This window comes from Saccharomyces eubayanus, chromosome II (assembly GCF_001298625.1).
Source record: "Saccharomyces eubayanus strain FM1318 chromosome II, whole genome shotgun sequence".
Lineage (NCBI taxonomy): Eukaryota > Fungi > Ascomycota > Saccharomycetes > Saccharomycetales > Saccharomycetaceae > Saccharomyces > Saccharomyces eubayanus.
The window spans coordinates 386,923-409,610 of NC_030977.1; the positions used below are offsets into that span (position 1 = coordinate 386,923).

At 39.4% G+C, this 22,688-nt stretch overlaps 16 protein-coding genes across 16 annotated transcripts; 8 read left to right on the forward strand and 8 right to left on the reverse strand.

Annotated features, from left to right (window-relative positions):
* Positions 1–43: 43 nt before the first annotated feature.
* RRG1 (Rrg1p) lies at positions 44–1,147 on the forward strand (the record flags this gene model as incomplete). Its single annotated transcript, XM_018363505.1, has 1 exon — positions 44–1,147. The coding sequence occupies one exon, from the start codon at positions 44–46 to the stop codon at positions 1,145–1,147; it is 1,104 nt and encodes a 367-aa protein (XP_018223634.1).
* Positions 1,148–1,271: 124 nt separating this feature from the next.
* On the reverse strand, positions 1,272–1,877 carry RTR2 (putative protein-serine/threonine phosphatase; the record flags this gene model as incomplete). Its single annotated transcript, XM_018363506.1, has 1 exon — positions 1,272–1,877. One exon carries the CDS (start codon positions 1,875–1,877, stop codon positions 1,272–1,274), a length of 606 nt encoding a protein of 201 aa, XP_018223635.1.
* A 282-nt stretch (positions 1,878–2,159) lies between these two features.
* OCA6 (protein-tyrosine-phosphatase) lies at positions 2,160–2,834 on the reverse strand (the record flags this gene model as incomplete). Its single annotated transcript, XM_018363507.1, has 1 exon — positions 2,160–2,834. The coding sequence occupies one exon, from the start codon at positions 2,832–2,834 to the stop codon at positions 2,160–2,162; it is 675 nt and encodes a 224-aa protein (XP_018223636.1).
* A 257-nt stretch (positions 2,835–3,091) lies between these two features.
* Positions 3,092–4,024, forward strand: DOS2 (Dos2p; the record flags this gene model as incomplete). The annotated part of the gene is made up of 1 exon (XM_018363508.1): positions 3,092–4,024. One exon carries the CDS (start codon positions 3,092–3,094, stop codon positions 4,022–4,024), a length of 933 nt encoding a protein of 310 aa, XP_018223637.1.
* A 292-nt stretch (positions 4,025–4,316) lies between these two features.
* Positions 4,317–7,100, reverse strand: DOA4 (ubiquitin-specific protease DOA4; the record flags this gene model as incomplete). Its single annotated transcript, XM_018363509.1, has 1 exon — positions 4,317–7,100. The coding sequence occupies one exon, from the start codon at positions 7,098–7,100 to the stop codon at positions 4,317–4,319; it is 2,784 nt and encodes a 927-aa protein (XP_018223638.1).
* A 361-nt stretch (positions 7,101–7,461) lies between these two features.
* Positions 7,462–7,743, reverse strand: FMP16 (Fmp16p; the record flags this gene model as incomplete). Its single annotated transcript, XM_018363510.1, has 1 exon — positions 7,462–7,743. The coding sequence occupies one exon, from the start codon at positions 7,741–7,743 to the stop codon at positions 7,462–7,464; it is 282 nt and encodes a 93-aa protein (XP_018223639.1).
* A 404-nt stretch (positions 7,744–8,147) lies between these two features.
* Positions 8,148–8,723, reverse strand: PAA1 (polyamine acetyltransferase; the record flags this gene model as incomplete). The annotated part of the gene is made up of 1 exon (XM_018363511.1): positions 8,148–8,723. One exon carries the CDS (start codon positions 8,721–8,723, stop codon positions 8,148–8,150), a length of 576 nt encoding a protein of 191 aa, XP_018223640.1.
* A 352-nt stretch (positions 8,724–9,075) lies between these two features.
* Positions 9,076–10,659, reverse strand: IPT1 (inositolphosphotransferase; the record flags this gene model as incomplete). Its single annotated transcript, XM_018363512.1, has 1 exon — positions 9,076–10,659. The coding sequence occupies one exon, from the start codon at positions 10,657–10,659 to the stop codon at positions 9,076–9,078; it is 1,584 nt and encodes a 527-aa protein (XP_018223641.1).
* Positions 10,660–11,667: 1,008 nt separating this feature from the next.
* On the forward strand, positions 11,668–12,129 carry SNF11 (Snf11p; the record flags this gene model as incomplete). Its single annotated transcript, XM_018363513.1, has 1 exon — positions 11,668–12,129. One exon carries the CDS (start codon positions 11,668–11,670, stop codon positions 12,127–12,129), a length of 462 nt encoding a protein of 153 aa, XP_018223642.1.
* Positions 12,130–12,943: 814 nt separating this feature from the next.
* Positions 12,944–15,634, forward strand: TPS2 (trehalose-phosphatase TPS2; the record flags this gene model as incomplete). The annotated part of the gene is made up of 1 exon (XM_018363514.1): positions 12,944–15,634. The coding sequence occupies one exon, from the start codon at positions 12,944–12,946 to the stop codon at positions 15,632–15,634; it is 2,691 nt and encodes an 896-aa protein (XP_018223643.1).
* A 566-nt stretch (positions 15,635–16,200) lies between these two features.
* Positions 16,201–17,127, forward strand: PPH3 (phosphoprotein phosphatase PP4 catalytic subunit PPH3; the record flags this gene model as incomplete). Its single annotated transcript, XM_018363515.1, has 1 exon — positions 16,201–17,127. The coding sequence occupies one exon, from the start codon at positions 16,201–16,203 to the stop codon at positions 17,125–17,127; it is 927 nt and encodes a 308-aa protein (XP_018223644.1).
* Positions 17,128–17,496: 369 nt separating this feature from the next.
* Positions 17,497–18,720, forward strand: RAD55 (putative DNA-dependent ATPase RAD55; the record flags this gene model as incomplete). Its single annotated transcript, XM_018363516.1, has 1 exon — positions 17,497–18,720. The coding sequence occupies one exon, from the start codon at positions 17,497–17,499 to the stop codon at positions 18,718–18,720; it is 1,224 nt and encodes a 407-aa protein (XP_018223645.1).
* A 1,178-nt stretch (positions 18,721–19,898) lies between these two features.
* On the forward strand, positions 19,899–20,717 carry SED1 (Sed1p; the record flags this gene model as incomplete). The annotated part of the gene is made up of 1 exon (XM_018363517.1): positions 19,899–20,717. The coding sequence occupies one exon, from the start codon at positions 19,899–19,901 to the stop codon at positions 20,715–20,717; it is 819 nt and encodes a 272-aa protein (XP_018223646.1).
* Positions 20,718–21,081: 364 nt separating this feature from the next.
* SHU2 (Shu2p) lies at positions 21,082–21,753 on the reverse strand (the record flags this gene model as incomplete). The annotated part of the gene is made up of 1 exon (XM_018363518.1): positions 21,082–21,753. One exon carries the CDS (start codon positions 21,751–21,753, stop codon positions 21,082–21,084), a length of 672 nt encoding a protein of 223 aa, XP_018223647.1.
* Positions 21,754–21,943: 190 nt separating this feature from the next.
* PET100 (Pet100p) lies at positions 21,944–22,276 on the forward strand (the record flags this gene model as incomplete). Its single annotated transcript, XM_018363519.1, has 1 exon — positions 21,944–22,276. One exon carries the CDS (start codon positions 21,944–21,946, stop codon positions 22,274–22,276), a length of 333 nt encoding a protein of 110 aa, XP_018223648.1.
* Positions 22,277–22,455: 179 nt separating this feature from the next.
* TFB5 (TFIIH complex subunit TFB5) lies at positions 22,456–22,674 on the reverse strand (the record flags this gene model as incomplete). Its single annotated transcript, XM_018363520.1, has 1 exon — positions 22,456–22,674. One exon carries the CDS (start codon positions 22,672–22,674, stop codon positions 22,456–22,458), a length of 219 nt encoding a protein of 72 aa, XP_018223649.1.
* Positions 22,675–22,688: the final 14 nt, after the last annotated feature.

The window sequence follows — 22,688 nt, forward strand, 5'->3', positions numbered from 1 at the left end:
ATTTAAACGGTAGTATTGCTGTCGTAATGCCTAGATAAAAACTATGGCTCATAATTTTGGGAGAATACCTTCACACCAATGTTATGTGCTGAATCTCTATCGCACTGTTCTCAGAAACATTCCAAAGAATTGTCACTCTTATGCATTTCAAAAAGAAATCAAGAGTAACCTTTCGAGGCAACTAACCAAACATAAGCATGACAAATCTAGTTGGAGTGTGTATATTCTCCTCAATAAATTCAACCAATTGAACAACTACCTTTTGGAAGGCAAATTGCAGGAAATCAAACACTTGATTCAACCACTGAAAAAGGTATCGAAACAACTGAAGACGACAAGGATTCTTAAAACTTTGAATGATCTAGGTAATGGAAATTCACTACAAAGTCCAGAGGAGATAAGAGAACTTCATGTGTTAAGCACTTATATCAAGCAAAAGCAAAACCTAGGCCTTTTACCCAACTGCATCCCTAAAGAATATAAGCTTAAGCTTCTATTACCGTTAGCATTAAACGAGAGTGCTTGTGTGAAGTTGTACAACATTCACCAAAAATTAGAAAAAGGTTCTCCCTCTGCTAGGCTATCATATACCAAAGAAGGAAGAAATCAAATATGGTTTGTTCGATCACCAATTAATAAGGGCAAGAGACAATCAAAAATGCTGGGAATCTTGATACGGCAAGAAAGAAAAGATTCTCAAAAGAATATTGACGATCTCAACTTTTGTGAATCAAATGCTTCTTGGGCACTCCATGAGGCTATTTGGGAAGAGTATTTAGAGTCTAAGAGGATAATTGAAATAAACTTGGCAAAATATTTAGAGTACAATATAGATAACCCAAAGAAACCCGCTAGGTACAACCCAGCCAGTCAAAATAAAAAAATTAACGAATGGGTGGACCCTGTGAGAGAGGTGATCTTTAACTTGCAGGCCAAAAGCATTCAAAAGGTTGAGTACTATAACGATTATAAGGAAAAACTGTTGAGTAAAGATGGTCAATTAGCATATTTTGATAAGTTATCGAAAGCTATGTACGCTAAAAGGTTGGAATCTTTTGAAAAGATGGCAGAGGAAGCCTTACCATATGTCACACCATTCATACCAAAGAAGGATTTATTAAATGCCCTGACAAAATACGGTTTCTAAGTAAACAAAGTATACCAAGTTGAACCAACGAGTCACTCTTCGCCTAAATTCTTCATTTGTATTACATATACATATACTTCTCGAACCTCAAAATGGACTCTATTTGAAAATGACACCATTTGGTCTAGTATTTCATACATGAGTTCTTTTCAGTAGTCACTTGCACAGAATATTCATCTAGTAATGTAGTCTCATCTTTGTGGATATCGTCAACTTCAAGACACTCGAAATCTGCAGTCAGTGATGTAACCGTAGCTGTAGATATCCTATTTCTAATCAACTCTTCCAAAAGATCAACATTATAAACATCATTGAAGCTTGGATTGTAGTAGCTAGTTGAGTGCACCCCTGATCTTTCATTCAAAGGTATTTGTGGTAATTGTCTTATCAAGTACAACGAGCATTTACTATGAAATTTGCTGCAATATATCGAGTAGGTAAGGAGACCATCAGAGAGGTTTTCTGATATCCTTTCATGACATAACGGGTATCCACATATTTTATTCCCGGACCTAGCATTGATAATATCCAGATATGACATTGGTGAAAGTAACCGTGCCAAATATTTCAAGGTTTGCTCATTTTTGCAGAATGACTCACTGAGCATAGAAACTATGGCTGATTCAACCATTTGAGCTTCGAACAAAGACAATTGCTCATGTAGTTGGTGTGGTTGAAGGATTTCTTTTTGTATAAGTGGAATACTTATCACAGACATCATGGGTTGCATTGTGTATAAAATGAAGATATACGCACAGGTTATTTAAATCTACTATTTCCTAAAAGTGTCATTTCTTCGCAGTTAATAAAAAAACGATACTTATTAATTTTTAGAGCGTGAGCATTGGTTATTGTTCAGCAAACTGTAAAAGACTTCGTCTTAACCTATCAAATTTAGTTGTTCTGCATATACTAGCTACCAATCAGTGCTAACATTAAATATGGATCGTTTTCATACTTCCTTGTACCGCTCTATCATGATATGTATTTATATGGTATTATTATTTCAAGACTACATACTATGAAATTTCAATTTTGGCAGCATATTGGGCACACTGCTCACTCTCGCAACCTTTTCAGATGTGTTGGCGTCTTCGGTTTGTGCATCATCTTTTGATTCTACGGGTGCTCGTGCAATATATCGCACTGTGATCCAGGGAACTTTATCCTTTATATCCAAATTATCAACTTCGATTTCAGACTTGAAATTTTCAACGAAATTCCTTTCATGAATATTAATACTGGAATTGTATACCAAAAATTCATTTAATATGGATACCGTGCTCCAATATGAAAACTTCCTCATACAGGCAACAACAAGGGATATTATTAGTTCACCGTTTGTACAGTGCATATAACAGGGATAATGTCTTTTGTCAATTAAAAACTTAACACATCGTACCACCACGTCATATTCAATGGGAACAGTTTTCTTTTTCCTTTTGATTTTGGGTTTAGTCTTGTCTGTCTTCCTTTCGCTTTGACATTCAATATGAATTGTCTTAATGTTGTTCTCTTCACAAAACTTAAGCATTTGGGGATCATTATCCAGAGGTTCCGGTGTCAATGACAGCACGTATTTTAATCGAAGGGTTCTTAAGAATGAGAAATTGATTTCTCGTGGATATGATCCTCTATACAAGTTTGGCTGAACTGTAGAAAATTGTAACGGGGTTACCAACGACATCTTGATACATGTAGCTTATTGTAGAACTCTTAGACTGAAATGCATGGTAATAACTGAATCTTCAATTTGAATTGAAACTCCTTTTCCCTCTATTTGCAGGGTCTCTTTTTTGTCTTCGCATTTTTCCTTTTTTTTTGAGCTTAGATCAAACTACGGTAATTAACCGTAAAAATCAATTGCAGAAGCAATGTAGCAAGCCAAGAACCACACATCTCTAAAGCGGGTGAAACCACAGCGGTTGGAAGGATTGGGAGAAAATGGACTTTTTTTATGAAGAGCAAGTAGCTAACATTGAGGGTGGTAGGCTGAGTAATCAAAAGGAATCTTCCACCGAGGAATCTGTTGATGCAACAGAACGTAATTCGAATAGTGGGGTTCAGGGCCGAGATGTAAAAACAAATGAAGCGTTCCAAAAGCTAGAAGAGGAAGTCAACAAGCAATATGAAAAGACCACAAGTGCATTTAAGAAGTTGGTCGTTGAAAAGGATGACGGTATTGAAATTAACATACCAATTAGCGATGAAACTACAGAGGCTGCACAGAAATACTTAAAAAAGCTAGATGATAACATACACAACGTGGAGAATCTCGCTCAGTCATATTGGAGCAAAATGAAGACTACCAGTTTTTGGTCCGGTTTTGGTAGCATCAACGATACAACAGATGACGCTTCCGCTGACAATTTTGAGGGTCTGGAAGAGAAAGGAATTGCTGTTGGCGGAAATAGAACAGAAGCTGAACTAAGGACATTGTCAAAAGACAGGTCGGTTTATTTAAATAACAAAATGGATTTAGAGAAGGAACCGTTTGACGTAGATGAAAAAACTGATGAAATATGTTTGATTTTACAGGGTGATAAGGATATTGCTAGATTAATGAATGACATCGTACCCCACCAAATCAGCTATAAGAATTTCTGGAACATATACTTCTCAGAAAAAAATAGAATTTTAGACAAGGAAAGCAAAAGGAAAGAAATATTACTTAAGAAGGAAAAGGAGGCCGAGGTAGCCTGGGATGATGAAGATGAAGAAATAGAAGCGGGGGCCAGTTTAAAAAACGAAGATGAGGCAAAAGTCGAAGAACCAAAGAAGGAAGTAGAAGAGGAGAAGAAAGATGGCTGCAACGGCGAGGATGATGATGGTGATGATGATGATGATGATGACGACGACGAGGATGACTGGGAATGAATGTTTTTTTCTTTATAGAATGTATATGTCCAATGCTAGAAATATTTATATAGGTTCGAAAAAATATTGTACTAGAAAAGCCCCAATCCAAAAATGCAGAGGAACACAATGACAGGATTTCACATGCAATTCCAACTTTATATCAGTTGAAAAAAAGGCCGTTTGTTTCGTAATAATAATACATCTGTCTCTATGGGTAACAGCATGCCATCAAAGACACAGCTAATACATCAACCTAGACAGGCAAAAACGATATTTAGATACTGAACTCTCCTCCTGCTGTTCGTATGTATCAAACACCGTATACACGATGATAAAATAAGACGTATGCGTTAGAATTAATAGCGTCTGTTTTATTTTTAGCGGGTCTGTACTTGGTATCGTCAAAATATAGCCATCCTCTGCTCAATCCCTTTTTCACATAGGAGGTATAATGACCCCCATATAAAGTACCGAAATGACACGCTACGCCATACAATTCATACTTAAAAGGCGGTATTTGCCCCCTTATGGGTAATTCATCATCATTTACACCTGGTGGAAAGACGCCATCAAAATCGTTAGCCCAAAATGGAGTTAAGTCCAACAAGAACGGATATTTGACAAAATCGTTATTTTTGTTCAAGAAGTTATCAAACCTCTTCAGATGAATTATCAAGTTTCGTGGTAACCTCGTTATCGTTAACTGTTTTGTGGATGGCTGTCTGCTCTTACAATGAGGACACAACCATTGCTCGTCTATTTCCAAGTTTTCACATTTGGTAAACTCTTTAAAACAATCTTCAATGGTGATTTTATTCTGAGAGTTCTTTCTTGGGATAGGAATCGATAATACTGTGAAAGGTTGATACGTTGTCGAAGTATGATTACATGTCTTGCATTTTAGCCGTGATGCGTATTGCCCCTGAAATAAGTCGACAATAACACTGAAATCAGTAGTCAGAAACCTTTCCCATTCTATCGAGGAGGCAATCCTCAAAGATAATCTTTCTCTTCTTGTCTCAGCTTCTTGAGAAAGTTCTTTCAAAGGTGGATTCGAGCCACATTGATTTAAATCTTCATGTAACCCATCTAGAAGAAATTGGCAGAATTCTTGACAATCTTGCTGAGAAGCAGTTTTGAATAATGAATTAACCGATCCACACGCCAATTTGAATTTGATTGGTGATATAGAGTCCTTCTTTGAGCTATCAACCTGTTTCTTATACATCATATGCACCAACCTTGCGAAATATTTCGCTAATATACCCTTTGAACCCAATTTACTATTAATATTAATGTGCTTGGCATATGAATCATCCAAAAATATTTGCGTTAGTTCGTGAGTACCTAATATACACTGAATGATACAGTTCATGTAACATGAATTTCCTAGATTTTCTAATCCGACAGCGAAATCGAGGTCATAGTTATGAGAGGGCGAAGTTTGGGATACATCAATATGGTCTAAAGAGCTACTGTTGGATAAAGTGAGACATGCTGGTTGTATAGTAGACGTGGAAGAGTTGTTGCTATTGGAATTCAAATTCAAGTTCATACTAATTGCTTGCGGGAACCGCTGCAACTTTGGTGTGGTGGTTCTTGATGGAGTAGTGATTGCTCTTGTATTAATAGGTGTAATATGAGTGAAGGAATTGTGATTCAACTGTTCCCTTTGATTTGTCATGGAATCTGCTTCATTGTTTTTCCAGAGGTGTGGAGTCTCTGGATAATTAAATGGTAATGAATCGTTTTTCATCGAATTAGGCGAAGACAGAGGTAAAGGAGATGGCGAGTTAGAGATGGATAATGAGGATATAGAATATAAATTTGAATTCATGTTCTTGGGACTAGTAGACGTATAGTTTGAAAACAGTTTTTTAAAACTTGAAGATCTTTGTAATTTATAACTATTGTCGGATTGTTGTTGTTGCTGTTGTTGTAGGTGGTTAATTGGAATCGGTGAAATCAGCATTTCTTTCATAGAATCATCCATTGAATGACTTATACTTGGAGACATCTTGGGCAGATGCTGTAAACTCAGACCAGAAGTATTACCGTTCACATACACACTATCATCCTTTATGTTGTTACTCTGTGGACAAGACGAAGATGTTTGATTTACATGATTTGAGCTTAGCCAACCTGGGAACCCAGATTGTAAAATAAAAATTTTGGTAAAGTCATTGGATATTGGTTTCTCAAAAGAACGATTCAATAAAATATCTAATAATACGGCTTGTTGCCTGACGTTATAGTCGTTCGAGTCTGTATAAAGAATGATAAATTTGAAAAGGTTTCTGCTTTGAAAGAGTTTAATTTCATCGTTGGGAGATGTAATCAATGATTTCTTTTCCAAATCGCGATCTGAGTACGACATTTTAAATGAAACGGGCTCCAGGCAAATGATATTTTTGAAATCGATGTGGGATTTTTTGAACTCTAATCTTGATCGTATATCTATTAACAGCGTTTCCATTTGAGATGAGGAGGAGCTAGTTGATAAAACTATTAGTGAATTTAGCTGATCGGGTGTGATGTGAGAACCAGTTTGCATCAGGTGACATTCCTCTTGTTCGTGGTGCAATTTCATTTGTTGTATAGATGACTTGATAAAATTTTTAATCTTTGTGATATTTTCATCCTTTAGTAAAGTCTCCAGTAAAGTGTTGTATATGTTCATTAATTGAAATTCATTATTGCTACTATTGCTATCGCCGTCATTCTTCGAACTTTTATGTGATTTGATTTTCGCAAATTCATTTAGATGAGGAATCTTGGCAGTCACTATGATATGAATGATCTTGTAGTAGATATAATTTAGCTGTATTTTGATATCATAGTTCGAATTAGTCATTGCACCCTTATTTCGACAAGATATAATATCTTTGATATCTTTGGAGTTCTTCTTGTAGATAGATAGAATATCGATGCATTTATCTAAGAGGCTGCTTAAATCTCGATCTTTTGTTTTGCCATTTATGATGAATTCATTTATTTTAGTTTCTGCGATAGCGGTTAGTTGTGCTATCGTGAGGTACTTTGACCGGTTTTGAATGTTTTCATCATTTATAGTACTAATGATATTCTGTTCCATAACTTAACCATGTACCAAATAGTAAAAATATTTTACCGCAAGTACACCCAGTGGCGAAGACATATATACCATCAATTATAAACGTGTACACACATATAATATATATAAAAAAATCATGTCCTTTTACTTTTTTTTGGGTTTTGGTAATACAGCCTTAGTTTCCTGCCCAACGTAATGAACGATATTATGGACGTATGACAATGAATATTAAAAATAATAAATAAATAGTGATTAGAGTTTTGCATTTATATAGTTAAAAACAAATGGCATGATACGAATAAATACTGTAGGATCAGGAGCGGAAATAAGAATATGCGTATGATTGGAAGTACATGTGTATGTGTGTAAATATCAATTCATTTCAATAAACGCCATCATCCGGTCTGTTTTGTTCAATTCTGGCATCATCACCTTTCTTCTTCAAATCTTCCATTCCAGGCTGTTTGAAATCAGGATTCTTCCCATGTTCCAAGTTATCCAGTTTCTTCTTGTTATCGTTAAACAAATTTTGTTCCTTCTGTTCCGCCGCGTCTTGATCGTGCTTCAAGTGCGGGTAGAAACCCTTAGCGGTGGTGGAAAGGGCCGCCTTTGGTGACTTACAGATCCATTGTCTTGGAGTGCGTGAAATAGTTGCTCTTAACATCTTTGGAAATATGTATGAATATATAGTAGTAGTAATAACGGCTTGGCTTTTTGGGAAGTGCGAACTACAAAAGTGAAAAAGAGTGCGGGGAGAGATTTGTGTCTTAACTTGCAGGCCCGACCTTTGATCCTTTATATAGTCACGTCCACCAAGGGCTCCCTTAGTTTCTTTACAGAAAGGAGGGGGGGTTAGACAGGACTTAGCCACTTGTAACAAAGGGTATCCTTAAAAAAGGAAAGAGAATGATGTAGATTGCCCAGGAACAAAAAAGAACCCAATCACCGGACTTACGTCGACGGTTCAACACGAACAATCGGAAGCTTGATAGTTAATGACTTGAGAAGACAAACTTTTATATGGTAGTATTTATATTTAGATGTACGTAAAAAGGCCAAAACAGGATTTTAATTGTCGTATTCTTCTTTGATTAGTTCTCTTTCCATGTCGATCCATTTGTGTTCGCCGAAACTTTTATCCTTACTAACGTTGGTGTTCTCAGCAATGATTTTGAAACCAACTCTCTCGTAAAATGGTACCAATGGCTCGTGAGCGATCAAAACGATTTTATTACCGATTTCTTGGTTACTCAATTTCTGAATGTAGTCGGTTAATAGTAAAGTAGCTAGGTTTTTCTTTTGGAATTCTGGTTTGATAACCACGGAGTGGATACCGATATTGTTGCTGGATTCCACTTGTAGTTTGCCCATGCTTTCAATGGTGATGTACTCATCGGGTATCTTGGTACTCATAATATGCCCAATTAAGGTCTCCTTTTTGACTTCTTTGCCCTCGATGTCTCTGATGAACAAACCGGAACATAATTCTGGACAATTGATCAGACGGAAGCTGATGATTTCCTCCGAAGCTCTTTCGTTTGGCGGGAAACCTTGACCTTCTAGATTTAAGATCTGTTCCAAATCTTCGATAATTAAAGGTCTAATGTACATATGAAGCGGTAGAGTACTAGTTGAGGAGGCCATTCTGATTATTTGTTTAATTGCGGTATGCTGGTATCGTTTTTCCTATTGAAGAATCTCCTATTGCCAGTCTCTTACAAGATAATTTTTCATCATCTTTCTTACTTTTATATACTATCGTCCCTTATGTGGCAATGGCTTTTTCTTTTTCTCTCTCAGTTTTGCCCGTTCAAAACTATTATTCGTTTGTATTTCCTGGACCAGCGATAAGATTAGCGCAGGTTAACCCCTAATGGATTATGTATACATAGTATTGTAATAGAATAATACTATCTACTTAGTTGATTTGAATTGTTAGGTTATGTTATTTTTTATATTTATGTTAATTTTCTATTTTCCTAAGAAGGCGTGTACCCTATGCCAATGGATCGAAGAACCATTCCATCTTGGTACCACAAAAGACTCTCATACCGAAAGTACGAGCTTCGTTTCTTGTATCCACTTTGTTACCTAACCTTAAGTGAATCCAACTTTTTAATACTTTTGGCTGTAAAACAAACCAATTTATAATAATAAAACTTACCATTGCATATAAGACTCCGATAAAAAGATCGAATCGATAATGGTGGTCGAGATACATGGTGGCCCACCATTGTAGTATAATATATGAAATTGCACAGAGTTTTGGTACTAATCCCTTGTTTATCATTTTGAACACCCATTTGTTTGTAAATTCTGTATCTTCTTCATATAATTGGACGAACTGGAGTGATTTCTTATGGCCATCATTACTGATAACGGCGCTGGAACTGTTACTAGGGCTTCGTTCACTGCTAGATACAGAAAATGAAGATGAGGGAGAGGGAGATCGTTCATTCAAGATATCTGTAGACTCAATGGTACTCAATGGTTCCATCTCCAAGTCACCGGGACGGAACATGCCCGCTGCGTTGTTATCAGCGTCATCTTCGTCGTCTTCCTCATTTAACTTGAGGGTAGAAGAATCGATGTTATTAACCGTTAAATTTCTTGTGTTGGAGAATCTATGTTTCAAGCTAGTGGACCGTGAGAGCAAAAATAGAAAGCATTGGAATGCAATGGCGGAATGCAAAGAAGGGACGGCGCCGAAGACGATGGGTGACATGTGGAACCCCTTGGTGTTCAAATGCGTACCTAGATGTGTGTCCACTCTTATCAGTCCAGCAGCAAATCCTTCCTGGGTGTAATTGACGTGTTCAGTGTCGTTAATGCCGTATAAATGGGTAAACCATGGCGAAGCCATGGGGATGAGAAGATGGGTAAAGACACCTGCTATGTTTTGCAGCCCTAGAGCGAAACCAAAGCATTTCATAGTTCCTGGTGGTTGAAAAACGTACAAGTATACTGCGGTCAAGATGGGGGCGGTCAAGTGTAGAATGACGTACGAGAACCAGGCCAGTAGATCTTTAGTCTTGGTGAAGTTTGCGTCCGATTGGAAGGCGAAGAAATGGTCAAAGTTGAGTACTATGAATGTAAACACAGGCAGGGCAAACGGAATGAAGATAGTCCTTAGACTTTTATGGATAGGCTTTTGCTGCTTGTGATCACGAGGAGAATGGAAGACGTTTGAGAACCACTCAACTAAATTATAGTTCACGTGCTTGACGTAGTAGATATAGTACCAAATAGCGATAGGGAGGCAGACTAATGTTAGAAAAAATGCAGAAGACGATACGAAGGACCAGAAAACCAGCTTAGAACCGTTCTTGGGTAACTGGACAGCCAGCTCATTCCAGTAGTCGCCAAAAAGAAATTGGTCGGCAAAGAATGCGAACTTGCTGTGAATTTCGGGCCTGATCTCAGTGGGTATTAGGCCGGCATGCTTGAATATGGATAACCAAATGAAAACGGGTGCGAAGTTGAGTAGGAAGTTGAACGGCAGAGTGATGAGGCTCCGCTGATTCAAACCTGCATTGTACATGTTCTTGACGAAAGTCGCCAGAACGTATATGACATTCATGTTCGAGTATTGAAAGTATACGTGGAAGGTTTTTAGCTAATTTTTGATAACGTCGGTGATATGGACAGTTGGAAGTGGCGGTGAAGAGATAATATTGACGATAACAGAGAAGTGATGATGCTTATTAAATTTCCTTTTTGGGTGGTTTCTTAGGATTGTTACTAATCTTCCTAGCGGTTACAGCTCGAACGTTATATAAAATACAGCAGCTAGAATTCTGTTTTCTGCAACACTATGCATAATGATTTTTTTCTTTTTATTTTTTTTTTGGTTTTCCAACATTGTATTCTGTAAGAAACACACCAGAATTCGATCGTGGCGGAGAGGGCCGGTAAAAGAACGGGAAGCAGTGAGCAAGGCGTAAGCATTGGAGAAGGCGAAGGCGAAGGCGAAGGCGAAGGCGGAGTTTGTACGCGTTCCGGTAACATTCGCGGCGGGTTCCGCGGAGACCACGTGACTACAGCGGACCCTTACCTCCGCCTGCGGCTAGGCGGGGTAAAAAGCAGGACGGCGACTGCTCCTCTGGTTCACGACGGCTATACGAAAGGCTATATTTAGCCAATGTTTCGGCTTGCATTTGCTCATGTGACTCAAGCGTTGGTTCTTTAACTTGACTCGTTTCACTCTACGATCGGTCAAGAGACGTCCTACCGCATAGCGCGCTCTCTCTTTTTGCGCAAAACATCTCATAATGAACGCCAAACGAACACATTTCGAGAGAGAAATGGCGTTATAATGTTTCAGCAGGAACTCATTGCTTTGAAGCATTCGAAATGGAGTGGCCTATATGCTTATCCTTTTTTGTTTAGGCATAAGAGGCGTGTCCGGGTAGCCGCGCGTGCACATATTCTGGCAGTATATTGAAACGAAAAAAAAAAAAGTAGAGATGGTTGCAGGCAGGGTCGCGAAAAGGCTGCTGCTATAGCAATTTCGCATTCCCAATGTAGCAGAAACACACTAGCACGGCAATAGTGCAAAGTAAAATACGGGAGACGCCATTCTTAAGATATGAACAGCGAAATTGCAAGCCCAAACCTAAATGCCACCACCGCCACTACCACTGTAAACGGGAACCCTCATGCCGGCATCGGCGTGGATGCGGATTTGAATGCAGATTTAAACCTCCCTACGGTGGACGAACAAAGACAATACAAAGTACAACTACTACTGCACATCAATAGCATACTGCTTGCCAGAGTTATCCAGATGAACAACAGCTTGCAAAACAGTCTACAGAACAATATAAATAACAGTAACAACGAAAACATCATTAGAATACAGCAACTTATATCCCAGTTCCTCAAAAGGGTCCATGCCAATCTACAATGCATATCCCAGATAAATCAAGGCATCCCTTCGGCTAAACCGTTGATTCTCTCTCCCCCTCAACTGGCCAGGCAGCAACAGCCTCCGCAGGACATCCTCGCCAAACTCTATCTTCTATTGACTAGAGTGTTCGAAATATGGTAACAGACCCTTTTTTTCGTCTTCCCGTTCCTAGCAGCACCAAATGGTACATATCCTTTGTGTAACCGCAGAAGAAGAAGAAGAAGAAGCACACTGAAAAAAGAAATGAAAGAAGCAGCACAACCCGCAGCCCCACCATACATAACGTAAATATAAATAGTAATAATATCTAATAAGTAACGAAAACAGGTTCCCACACCCATCGCCAATCCAATAGATATTACGCCCTTTCCGTAATTTCCGCAGCCACGAGCGTCATAATCGTCATATATCATGCACATTGATGTCAAAAAGTCTAATCTCTAAAGAAGGTACCCATACCAACAAGCCGTATCAAGCCCCTTCCGCTTTGGGCTTTCTCTTTTTCTCACCCCCCTCCGGTTCAGGCCCAGCCTAGCCCAGCCTAGCCTCCCAGGCCCCTACCCCTTCTTTTTCTTCTCGCTCTCTACGTAAGAAAAACGTCGGTGACAAGTAGAGAGAGAGAGAGAGACACTGTGAGAGAGACAGAGAGCCAGAGAGCCAACTTATAGGGGTTATGCTTTTCGCACTGTGACGATCAAGGAGAGACAATCTCGATTCCCGCTATTTCGGACAATACGCTTTCTATCAACCCCTCATTATCGGACATCCTTGCGTCTCACCTGACCCATTTAAATACTATTCATTTTCGTGTGCTTTCGGAGATCTTTCTAACAGCTTCCCTTCAATCTTCTGCAATATTGAAAACAAAGAACGAGTAGCAAGCAACGTATCTACATATCGTTGATTGAAAATAATATATTATACTGCCGGTCAACATTAATATTTCCGCATCGAAATGACTACCACCGCCCAAGACAATTCCCCTAAAAGGAAACAGCGTATCATTAACTGTGTGACCCAACTGCCCTACAAGATCCAGCTTGGCGAAAGCAACGATGATTGGAAAATATCAGCCACCACAGGCAACAGCGCGCTATACTCCTCTTTGGAATACCTGCAGTTCGACTCTACCGAGTACGAACAGCATGTCGTTGGTTGGACTGGTGAAATCACAAGAACTGAACGCAGCCTGTTTACCAAGGAGGCTAAGGAGAAGCCTCACGACCTGGACGATGACCCCTTGTACCTGACAAAGGAGCAGATCAATGGGCTAACCACCACTCTCCAGGATCATATGAAGTCCGAAAAAGAGGCAAAGACCGACAATACTCCCACCACCTCCGCTATTAACAACGTCCATCCTGTTTGGCTGCTTAGAAAAAACCAAAGCAGGTGGAGAAACTACGCCGAGAAAGTCATCTGGCCCACTTTCCACTACATCCTGAACCCCTCCAATGAAGGGGAACAGGAAAAAAACTGGTGGTACGATTACGTCAAGTTCAACGAAGCTTACGCCCAAAAAATCGGCGAAGTTTACCAGAAGGGCGACATCATCTGGATTCATGACTACTACCTACTACTACTGCCCCAACTACTGAGGATGAAGTTCAATGACGAGTCCATCATCATTGGCTATTTCCATCACGCTCCATGGCCTAGTAACGAGTACTTCCGCTGTCTGCCCCGTAGAAAGCAAATCTTGGACGGTCTTGTCGGGGCAAATAGAATTTGCTTCCAAAACGAATCGTTTTCCCGTCATTTCGTATCGAGTTGTAAAAGATTACTAGACGCCACTGCCAAGAAATCCAAGAACTCCTCCGATAACGACCAGTACCAAGTCTCTGTTTACGGAGGTGACGTGTTGGTAGACTCTTTACCCATCGGTGTCAACACCACTCAAATCCTAAAGGATGCCTTCACTAAAGATATTGACTCTAAAGTTCTTTCCATCAAGCAGGCCTACCAGAACAAAAAAATTATCATTGGTAGAGACCGTTTGGACTCCGTTCGTGGTGTCGTGCAGAAATTGAGGGCTTTTGAAACTTTCTTGGCTATGTACCCTGAATGGAGAGACCAAGTCGTGCTGATCCAGGTCAGCAGCCCCACCGCTAACAGGAATTCTCCACAAACCATCAAACTGGAACAGCAGGTCAACGAACTGGTTAACTCCATCAATTCTGAATACGGTAGTCTGAACTTTTCCCCCGTTCAACACTATTACATGAGAATCCCCAAGGATGTTTACCTGTCTCTACTAAGAGTTGCCGATTTATGCTTAATCACAAGTGTTAGAGACGGTATGAACACCACTGCTTTGGAGTACGTCACCGTTAAATCCCACATGTCTAACTTCTTATGCTATGGTAATCCTCTAATTTTAAGTGAATTTTCTGGTTCAAGTAACGTGTTGAAGGACGCAATCGTGGTCAACCCATGGGACTCAGTCGCCGTGGCCAAATCCATCAACATGGCCTTCAAGCTAGACAAAGAGGAGAAAACCACTTTGGAATCAAAGTTGTGGAATGAAGTCCCCACTATCCAGGACTGGACCAATAAGTTTTTGACCTCAATAAAGGAATTGGCTTCCTCTGATGATGATGTCGAAAGGAAAATGACACCCGCTCTCAATAGACCTGTTCTTTTGGAAAACTATAAACAATCCAAACGCAGATTGTTCCTTTTCGACTATGACGGTACGTTAACCCCAATTGTCAAGGATCCCGCTGCGGCCATCCCCTCAGCAAGACTTTATACAATTTTACAAAAATTGTCTGCTGATCCTCATAACCAAATCTGGATTATTTCAGGTCGTGACCAAAAATTCTTAAACAAATGGCTAGGTGGTAAATTACCTCAATTAGGTTTAAGTGCCGAACATGGTTGCTTCATGAAAGATGTCTCTTGTGAAGACTGGGTCAATTTGACCGAAAAAGTCGATATGTCCTGGCAAGTGCGTGTCAATGAAGTGATGGAAGAATTCACCACAAGAACCCCAGGTTCATTCATCGAAAGAAAGAAAGTTGCTTTGACTTGGCATTATAGGCGTACAGTCCCAGAGTTGGGTGAATTCCACGCCAAAGAATTGAAAGAGAAATTGCTAACATTTACTGATGATTTCGATTTGGAAGTTATGGATGGTAAGGCTAATATCGAAGTTCGTCCAAGGTTCGTCAACAAGGGTGAAATCGTCAAGAGATTGGTTTGGCACCAACATGGCCAACCACAAGACATGCTGAAGGGGATTAGTGAAAAATTACCTAAAGACGAAATGCCTGACTTTGTATTATGTCTAGGTGATGACTTTACCGACGAAGATATGTTCAGGCAGTTGAATACCATCGAAACCTGTTGGAAAGGAAAATACCCAGATGAGAAAAATCAATGGGGCAACTATGGGTTTTATCCAGTCACTGTTGGGTCCGCATCCAAGAAAACTGTGGCTAAGGCTCATTTAACCGATCCTCAACAAGTTTTGGAAACCCTAGGTTTACTTGTCGGCGATGTTTCACTTTTCCAAAGCGCAGGTACTGTCGACTTGGATTCAAGAGGTCATGTAAAGAACAGTGAAAGTAGTTTGAAGTCTAAACTCGCATCCAAAGCTTACGTCATGAAAAGGTCTGCTTCTTACACAGGTGCGAAGGTTTAAAATGCCTTAACTTATGAATGATTATGATTTGATGTTACTTCACACCTTATTTCTTCATGTTTTATTTCTCTTAGTGTTTTATTTTTGGACAGCCGATGTGGTAGTTGCAACGGACGCATATATAATTGTTTCAACCCACTGCTTGTAATGATTTACTTATACGTTATACTTTTATAAACTCTTGGTACCTAATAACTTTATATGAAATATTTTACTTCCATTTATTTATTGTTATCACACAAATCGAAATATTGACATATTATTGGCTTTGCCAATTAAAAAAAGAAATTTCAAGTATTGTCCGGCGGGAAAAAAAAGAATTCTGCAACTAGAGAAGAAAAAAAGTGTCTATAAATTTAACTGTGTATTGATGAGGGAGAAAGAACATCTGCAGTAAAAGATCACATCTGAACACCCTTTCAGTGAGAAGAAGTGTACCAGTTAGATTCCCGCTTTCATATATTATTGTCCCACTTTTTATTCTTTTTAAGCCAGCAGCAACTAATTCGAAACCCCATTAAGAAAGACAACACACGAAGGAGGATAATCAAAAATTTCGTGGGGAAATGATGGATTTAGACAAAATCATAGCATCATTGAGAGAGGGAAAACATATCCCCGAAGAAACTGTTTTTAGACTATGTTTGAATTCCCAAGAGCTTTTAATGAATGAAGGAAACGTAGCGCAAGTCGATACACCCGTTACAATATGCGGTGACATACATGGTCAATTGCACGATCTACTAACGCTTTTTGAGAAAAGCGGTGGCGTAGAGAAAACGAGGTATATATTTCTCGGTGATTTTGTAGATAGGGGGTTTTATTCATTGGAGAGTTTTTTACTTTTATTATGTTACAAATTACGATATCCTGACAGAGTCACTTTGATCAGAGGGAACCACGAAACTCGTCAAATAACGAAAGTTTACGGGTTCTATGACGAAGTAGTAAGAAAATATGGTAACAGCAACGTCTGGAGATACTGCTGTGAAGTGTTCGATTACTTATCATTAGGGGCAATAATAAATAATAGCATATTTTGTGTGCATGGTGGACTGTCACCAGACATGACCACTGTGGATGAAATACGGACGATCGACAGGAAACAAGAAGTCCCACACGAAGGTGCTATGTGCGATCTATTATGGAGTGACCCCGAAGATGTTGATACATGGTCATTATCGCCAAGAGGTGCTGGATTTCTTTTTGGTAAACGAGAAGTTGACCAGTTTTTAGAGAAAAACAATGTAGAGTTGATTGCCAGGGCACATCAATTAGTGATGGAAGGTTACAAAGAAATGTTCGACGGTGGATTAGTAACGGTTTGGTCCGCACCGAACTACTGTTACCGTTGTGGTAACGTTGCAGCTGTTTTGAAAATTGACGACGACCTAAATCGTGAATATACAATTTTCGAAGCTGTTCAAGCACAAAACGAAGTCGGTAATGCTATAATACCTACAAAAAAATCTCAAATGGACTATTTCTTATGAACGATCACTATAAAACTCAAGTGCATCGCCTTATTTTCTTTCATTGCTCAGTAAAGAAAAAAAACTGTAATATTATATACTCGTATAGCTAAACAGGAAAACAGCTAATTAACTATACACCTAAATACTCATCTAATACTTTTTTCTTCAAAACAAAACAAAACACTATAGATGCGAAAATGTCCCTGTGTTATTTCTCGTGTTTTTTTTTTTGGTGTAGTTAGGAGTCTACCGCGTCTTGCAAAAAAAATAAACAAAATGAATAATGAATGAAGTCTCAAGCGATGAATACTAAAAGAGACATTTTAGAGGAAACGAATTTCTGATAGTAGGAAAAAAGACTGCTGATACAAGAGAGAACATGGAAATATGTCGTTTGGTATACCACTTTCCCAGTTAATAATAGAAAGCCCAAAGCCATTAAGTAGTGGTATTACAGGATTGGATGAAATACTGAGCCTTGGATTCCAAGCAAGATCGATATATGAAATATTTGGGCCTCCAGGAATAGGCAAGACTAATTTCGGAATTCAATTGGTTAGCAGGTCGCTAGAAAACATGAAGCCGTTGGAAAAGAATGACGATAAGATTCTATGGATAGAGGCCTTTCAAGATATGCCTATCAACATCTTAAGGGAGCGCTTCCCGAAATTCGATATTGTAGAGGAGAATGTTAAACGTGTTCGGATAATGAAGTTTGGGCAACTGTTATATTTTTTTCAAAACTTGTTCAAGCTGTCACAAAGCATGAAGTACAAACTAATAATAATCGACGGTTTTTCTCAATTACTATGCGACCATTTGTGTACGCTGAGTAAAAGAAGTGGGGGGGTGATAGATAAAACTATACATGATTTAAAATGCCGGCACTTGATATTAATTTTTACAGCGATGACCAAATATACTCATTCTACTGGCTCAACTATAATACTGCTAAACGATTGCATGAACACAGCATTCCAATCCAACGAATTCGGATCCTTGGAAGAAGATTACGAGGTCCTAGAGGACGGTTCCAATTTCTATGTCAATTCGAACAGTGATAGACGTAAAAGTAACGTACACATTCTGAAAAGTGCTCTAGTGGCCAATATTGCTATGGGAGGCAAAGATTCCACCTGGGAAGTGTTTTTGAGGGACAGGATTGGTTTATTCAGAGACTGGAATGAGCAAGCGGACGAAACAATATTTGTAAAGAGCAAGAGAGTGAAGACGCCGTCTTCCCAAGATAACGAGGCATGCACCATCAAAGAAATGAGAATAAACAAACGAAACTTCGAAAACTTTAGAATAGCTATTGTTTTCAATCTGCATGGGGACGACAGGGAGAGAGACAGAGACGGGGGAAGACCAAAACGGACGAGAAATAGCGAAGATCGCAACCGTATTGTTAAATTCGACTTTGATAGAGCAACAGGCCTATTCCGCGATATAATCGACCAAGAAGTAAACACTGCCAATATTGGCTCAATCCCGACATTATCAGCAAGCAGCAGCAGCTGTTCCCAACTGTTTGTCAACATGGAGTCTGATGATAACCAAATGCCATATGTAGAAGGAAAGGAGGAAGTAATTTATGATAGCGAAGGCTAAACATCAACCAAAAATAGAAACCTGTCCTCCACCCAACAACTACACAAACCAAGTCAAGATATGCACTTTACCGCTTATGGAATCTAGACCCGTTCGGGCTCATTTGGATACATTTTTCCCAAAACGGATATTGGAAATCAGATGAAATGGGCACACACACATACAAACCCATAACCTTGGTGGCCGCCTGCATTACGGTGTGGGTGGAAAACAAGCAGCACCTTATGAAAGTAGTAAAACTGACCTAGCAATCTTTGCATATCCACCAGATGGGGATATCCATATACCCCATCTGGAAATAGGAACACAAATTTACTTTGTCGCCCCCGAGAAAAAGCTGCAGCCATTTAAACTTTGAGTGTAGAAGAGGGGGGGAAGTAGGCGGTCTGCAGCGGAGGACTGCGCTACGGTACGGTGCACTGGACGTCAATCCAGTACAGTTGCGGAGACCAAAACAGGTAATTGACTGCTCCTGAGCGGTGTATGCCCCAAAGCGGTAATAAAGACTACAATGGCACGGCACCGCTTTCTCGTGCACACTTAACCCGGAGGGCCGCTCCCACACACCGCGCGTAGCACCACGTCATGCGCTATTTCCTCGAGGAGGGAGTAGCTAATATCGCTATTATTAGCAATCCCAAACGTTTATTGTTTTATTGCTTTGCCACCGTGCGGAAAGAGGCAGAGTAGGCCTAGCGCGCCAGGGCGTGCACCGTCATCGATTACTTGATTGGGCTAAAGATCCCTGTCTCCTCAAGGCTAGTTTTTGCCATTTCTGAGTGTTTTCCAGTACAGATGCTCTTTTTGTCGATTATTATTCATTCTAAAAATAAGATATAGCCGTTAAAGGTTTTTCGAAGGTTTTTTTTTCTTTCTGTTGTGGTATAACCGATTTGGTCTTTTGGATGGCTCTCTCATTCACATTATTTTTAGATTCACGGTAGGGGCAACGGCACAAGAAGAGATAATGGCTGGGGTATTTGCAGAGTTTCGAGGTACCGTTTCCGCTGACATGAACTGGGCTGAGGTCATATAAATACCTGGTGTATTTTATTCTCTTTATATCATATCGTTATTCGTCTCTCTTTTCTTCCCTCTTAATCTCTCTTTTGAACTTGGTAATACTGTATACTTATAGTAATAAAGACAAACAAATATACTACGTTCGCTCAACTAAAATGAAATTCTCCACTGTTTTGTTATCTGCCGGTTTGGCCTCGACCACTTTGGCTCAATTCTCTAACAGCACCGCTGCTTCTTCCACTAGTTCTTCTAGTTCCTCCGTTTCCATCACATCTTCTGCCACCTCAGACGCTGATAACGGTACTACCACTGCTATCCCAACAGATGCTCCAACCACCGCTCTACCAACCAACGGCACCACCACTGACGTACCACCAACCACATCCGAAGCTCCAACCACTCAACTTCCAACCAACGGTACCACCAGTGCTTTCCCACCAACCTCATCTCTAGGTCCAAGCAACACCACTAGTACTCCTCCTTACGACCCATCCACTTCCTACACCACTGACTTTACCGTCGTCACTGAATACACTACCTACTGTCCTGAACCAACCACTTTCACTCAGAATGGTAAGACTTACACCGTCACTGAACCAACTACATTGACCATCACTGACTGTCCATGTACTATTGAAAAGCCAACCACTACCTCAACCACTGAGTACACTGTTGTCACTGAATACACTACATACTGTCCAGAACCAACCACTTTCACTCAAAACGGTAAGACTTACACAGCTACTGAACCAACCACTTTCACCATCACTGACTGTCCATGTACCGTCGAAAAGACTGAAACTCCAAAATCTTCTGCTGCTCCCTCTACTGTCAAGCCAAGTCATTCTATTTCCACCGTTGTTCCAGTTCCATCTTCAACCTCCTCCCACTCCGTCGTTATCAACAGTAACGGTGCCAACGCCGTTGTCCCAGGTGCTTTAGGTTTGGCTGGTGTTGCTATGCTATTCTTATAAACGGTGATGTTTGATACGTTCACGTTCTATTAGTCTTTTTATCTCTTTTATTTTTCACTATTCACTTCTAAGCTGTTGGGTCAAATTGTGTCCATTATAGCATTACTATAATTGAGCGGCCCGATATTGCTCGACAATATGTTCACACATATCTGGTTCTTCTGCATTACATGCAAATCGACGCCTTTTCCTTTCAGACAGGTTCTTTCTATATCGGAAAGGGCAGTTCAATAATCCTTATATAACCTTCATATGCACTATTTTTAGTTCTTAATTTTTTAATACAAATCTACTGATGTGCCTTCTTCCCTTTTATTTCATATTTACAGAGCTATAAAAATCAACACTCTTGTTATCGCCTCTATTATTCAACTATATTGATATGCAAGTTTAACCATTCATCTATATTATCTATCGATATCATGAAAACCTTGTTTGAATTAACAGTAAAAAATTTCAGCACATTAATCGAAGATTTAAGTATTATGGAAAACGCCAATAGATGAGAACAGCAAACCTTACCAAATTTGAAATACCATTGTTTGGACAAACTATGCGGATCCAACTGAGCGAATTTATCGTTTGAAAATTGCAAGTGGTCGTCAATTTCATTTATCAGCACTTCAGATAATTCTTCATTTCCGTCACTTTCTTCAAGTGCTTCATGGAAATTCTCACAGTACTCTTCACATGAGCAAAACCAGTGCGATATGTCTACTAGTATCGGCGGCCCTGTATCGCTATTATCCTTGACGATTAAGCGGTACTCTAACGGCACATCCGACGAGTCCCTATAAAACTCATCGATCAACAAATCAATCAACAATTTACATTTACCGGTTTCCCCCGTACGGTCCCTATCTAGTACATATATAAACATGTCTGAAGACTCCAACAGTGAGATTGCTCGAATGAAAAGCTCCCTTGGAAACATATAGTATAAGAAGGATGCTATCGTATCATCTAATTTCGTATCGTCATTCGGGTTAACTAGTTTAGCAAACAGTTTCGAGTACTCTATTACATCCTTGGACATACTCTTTCTTGTCTCTCGTCTTCACTTCTTCACTAGCAAGTGCTCTTTTCATTTTACCGGCTTAGACTTTAACGGTTATTTTTTCCGTACATATTTTTATTTCATCTCTTCACGTTATTGTTCCCAATTTAACAACAATTTAATAAGGGCTGAACCAACAAAACTACAAACAAATCTAACAAACATAACTATGGGTCTATTTAATTTCAAGTTTAAATATACAAGGGCGCAACTGGAAATATTCAGATTTTCTTTTTGTCTGCTAGCACCCGTTGCTGTAATGTACTATATTGGTACAGATACTGATAAAAAATTAAATGTTCCAGGGTTCTGGCCAGATCCTGCTACTCTGAACCAGATACCAAAGGAACCGTATGAGATCAAAGCTGAACTGGCAAGAATGAAGAAAGAACGTTTGGAAAAAAGAATCAGACTGGAGAAAAAACTGCAAGAGGAATTTGGTTTGGACCTTGAACAGGAAAAGGAAAAAATCAGACAAGAATTAGCGCTCAAAAAAGGTTGAGAAGAAAATCGATTGGATATACTTACCTTCCCAGTTAACTTAACTTTATTATTATTCTTACATGTACATACATATATATTTGTGTTCCCCTTAGGTCATCAAGCAATATTCATCTTGGCCTTAATGCGAGCAAACCATGCCCTATTTAAAAAGTATATCAAAAAGAAAAGAATAACAAATCATTGATTTTCTTCTTCATCCATGGGATTGTATATATTCTTAGATAAAAGTCTGTTTAACTCATGCTTAACAAATTCCACTTTCGTTGGATCTACCAGGAGGTGGGTGTCATCTAACTCCTCCAATACTATATCGCTCATCTTTGCGTCGATTTGTAGTATAAGTGCCTTAATAGATGGATCACACTGGATCAGCGCGCCCTTCCTTGCTCTAGCCATGATAATATTGTTCT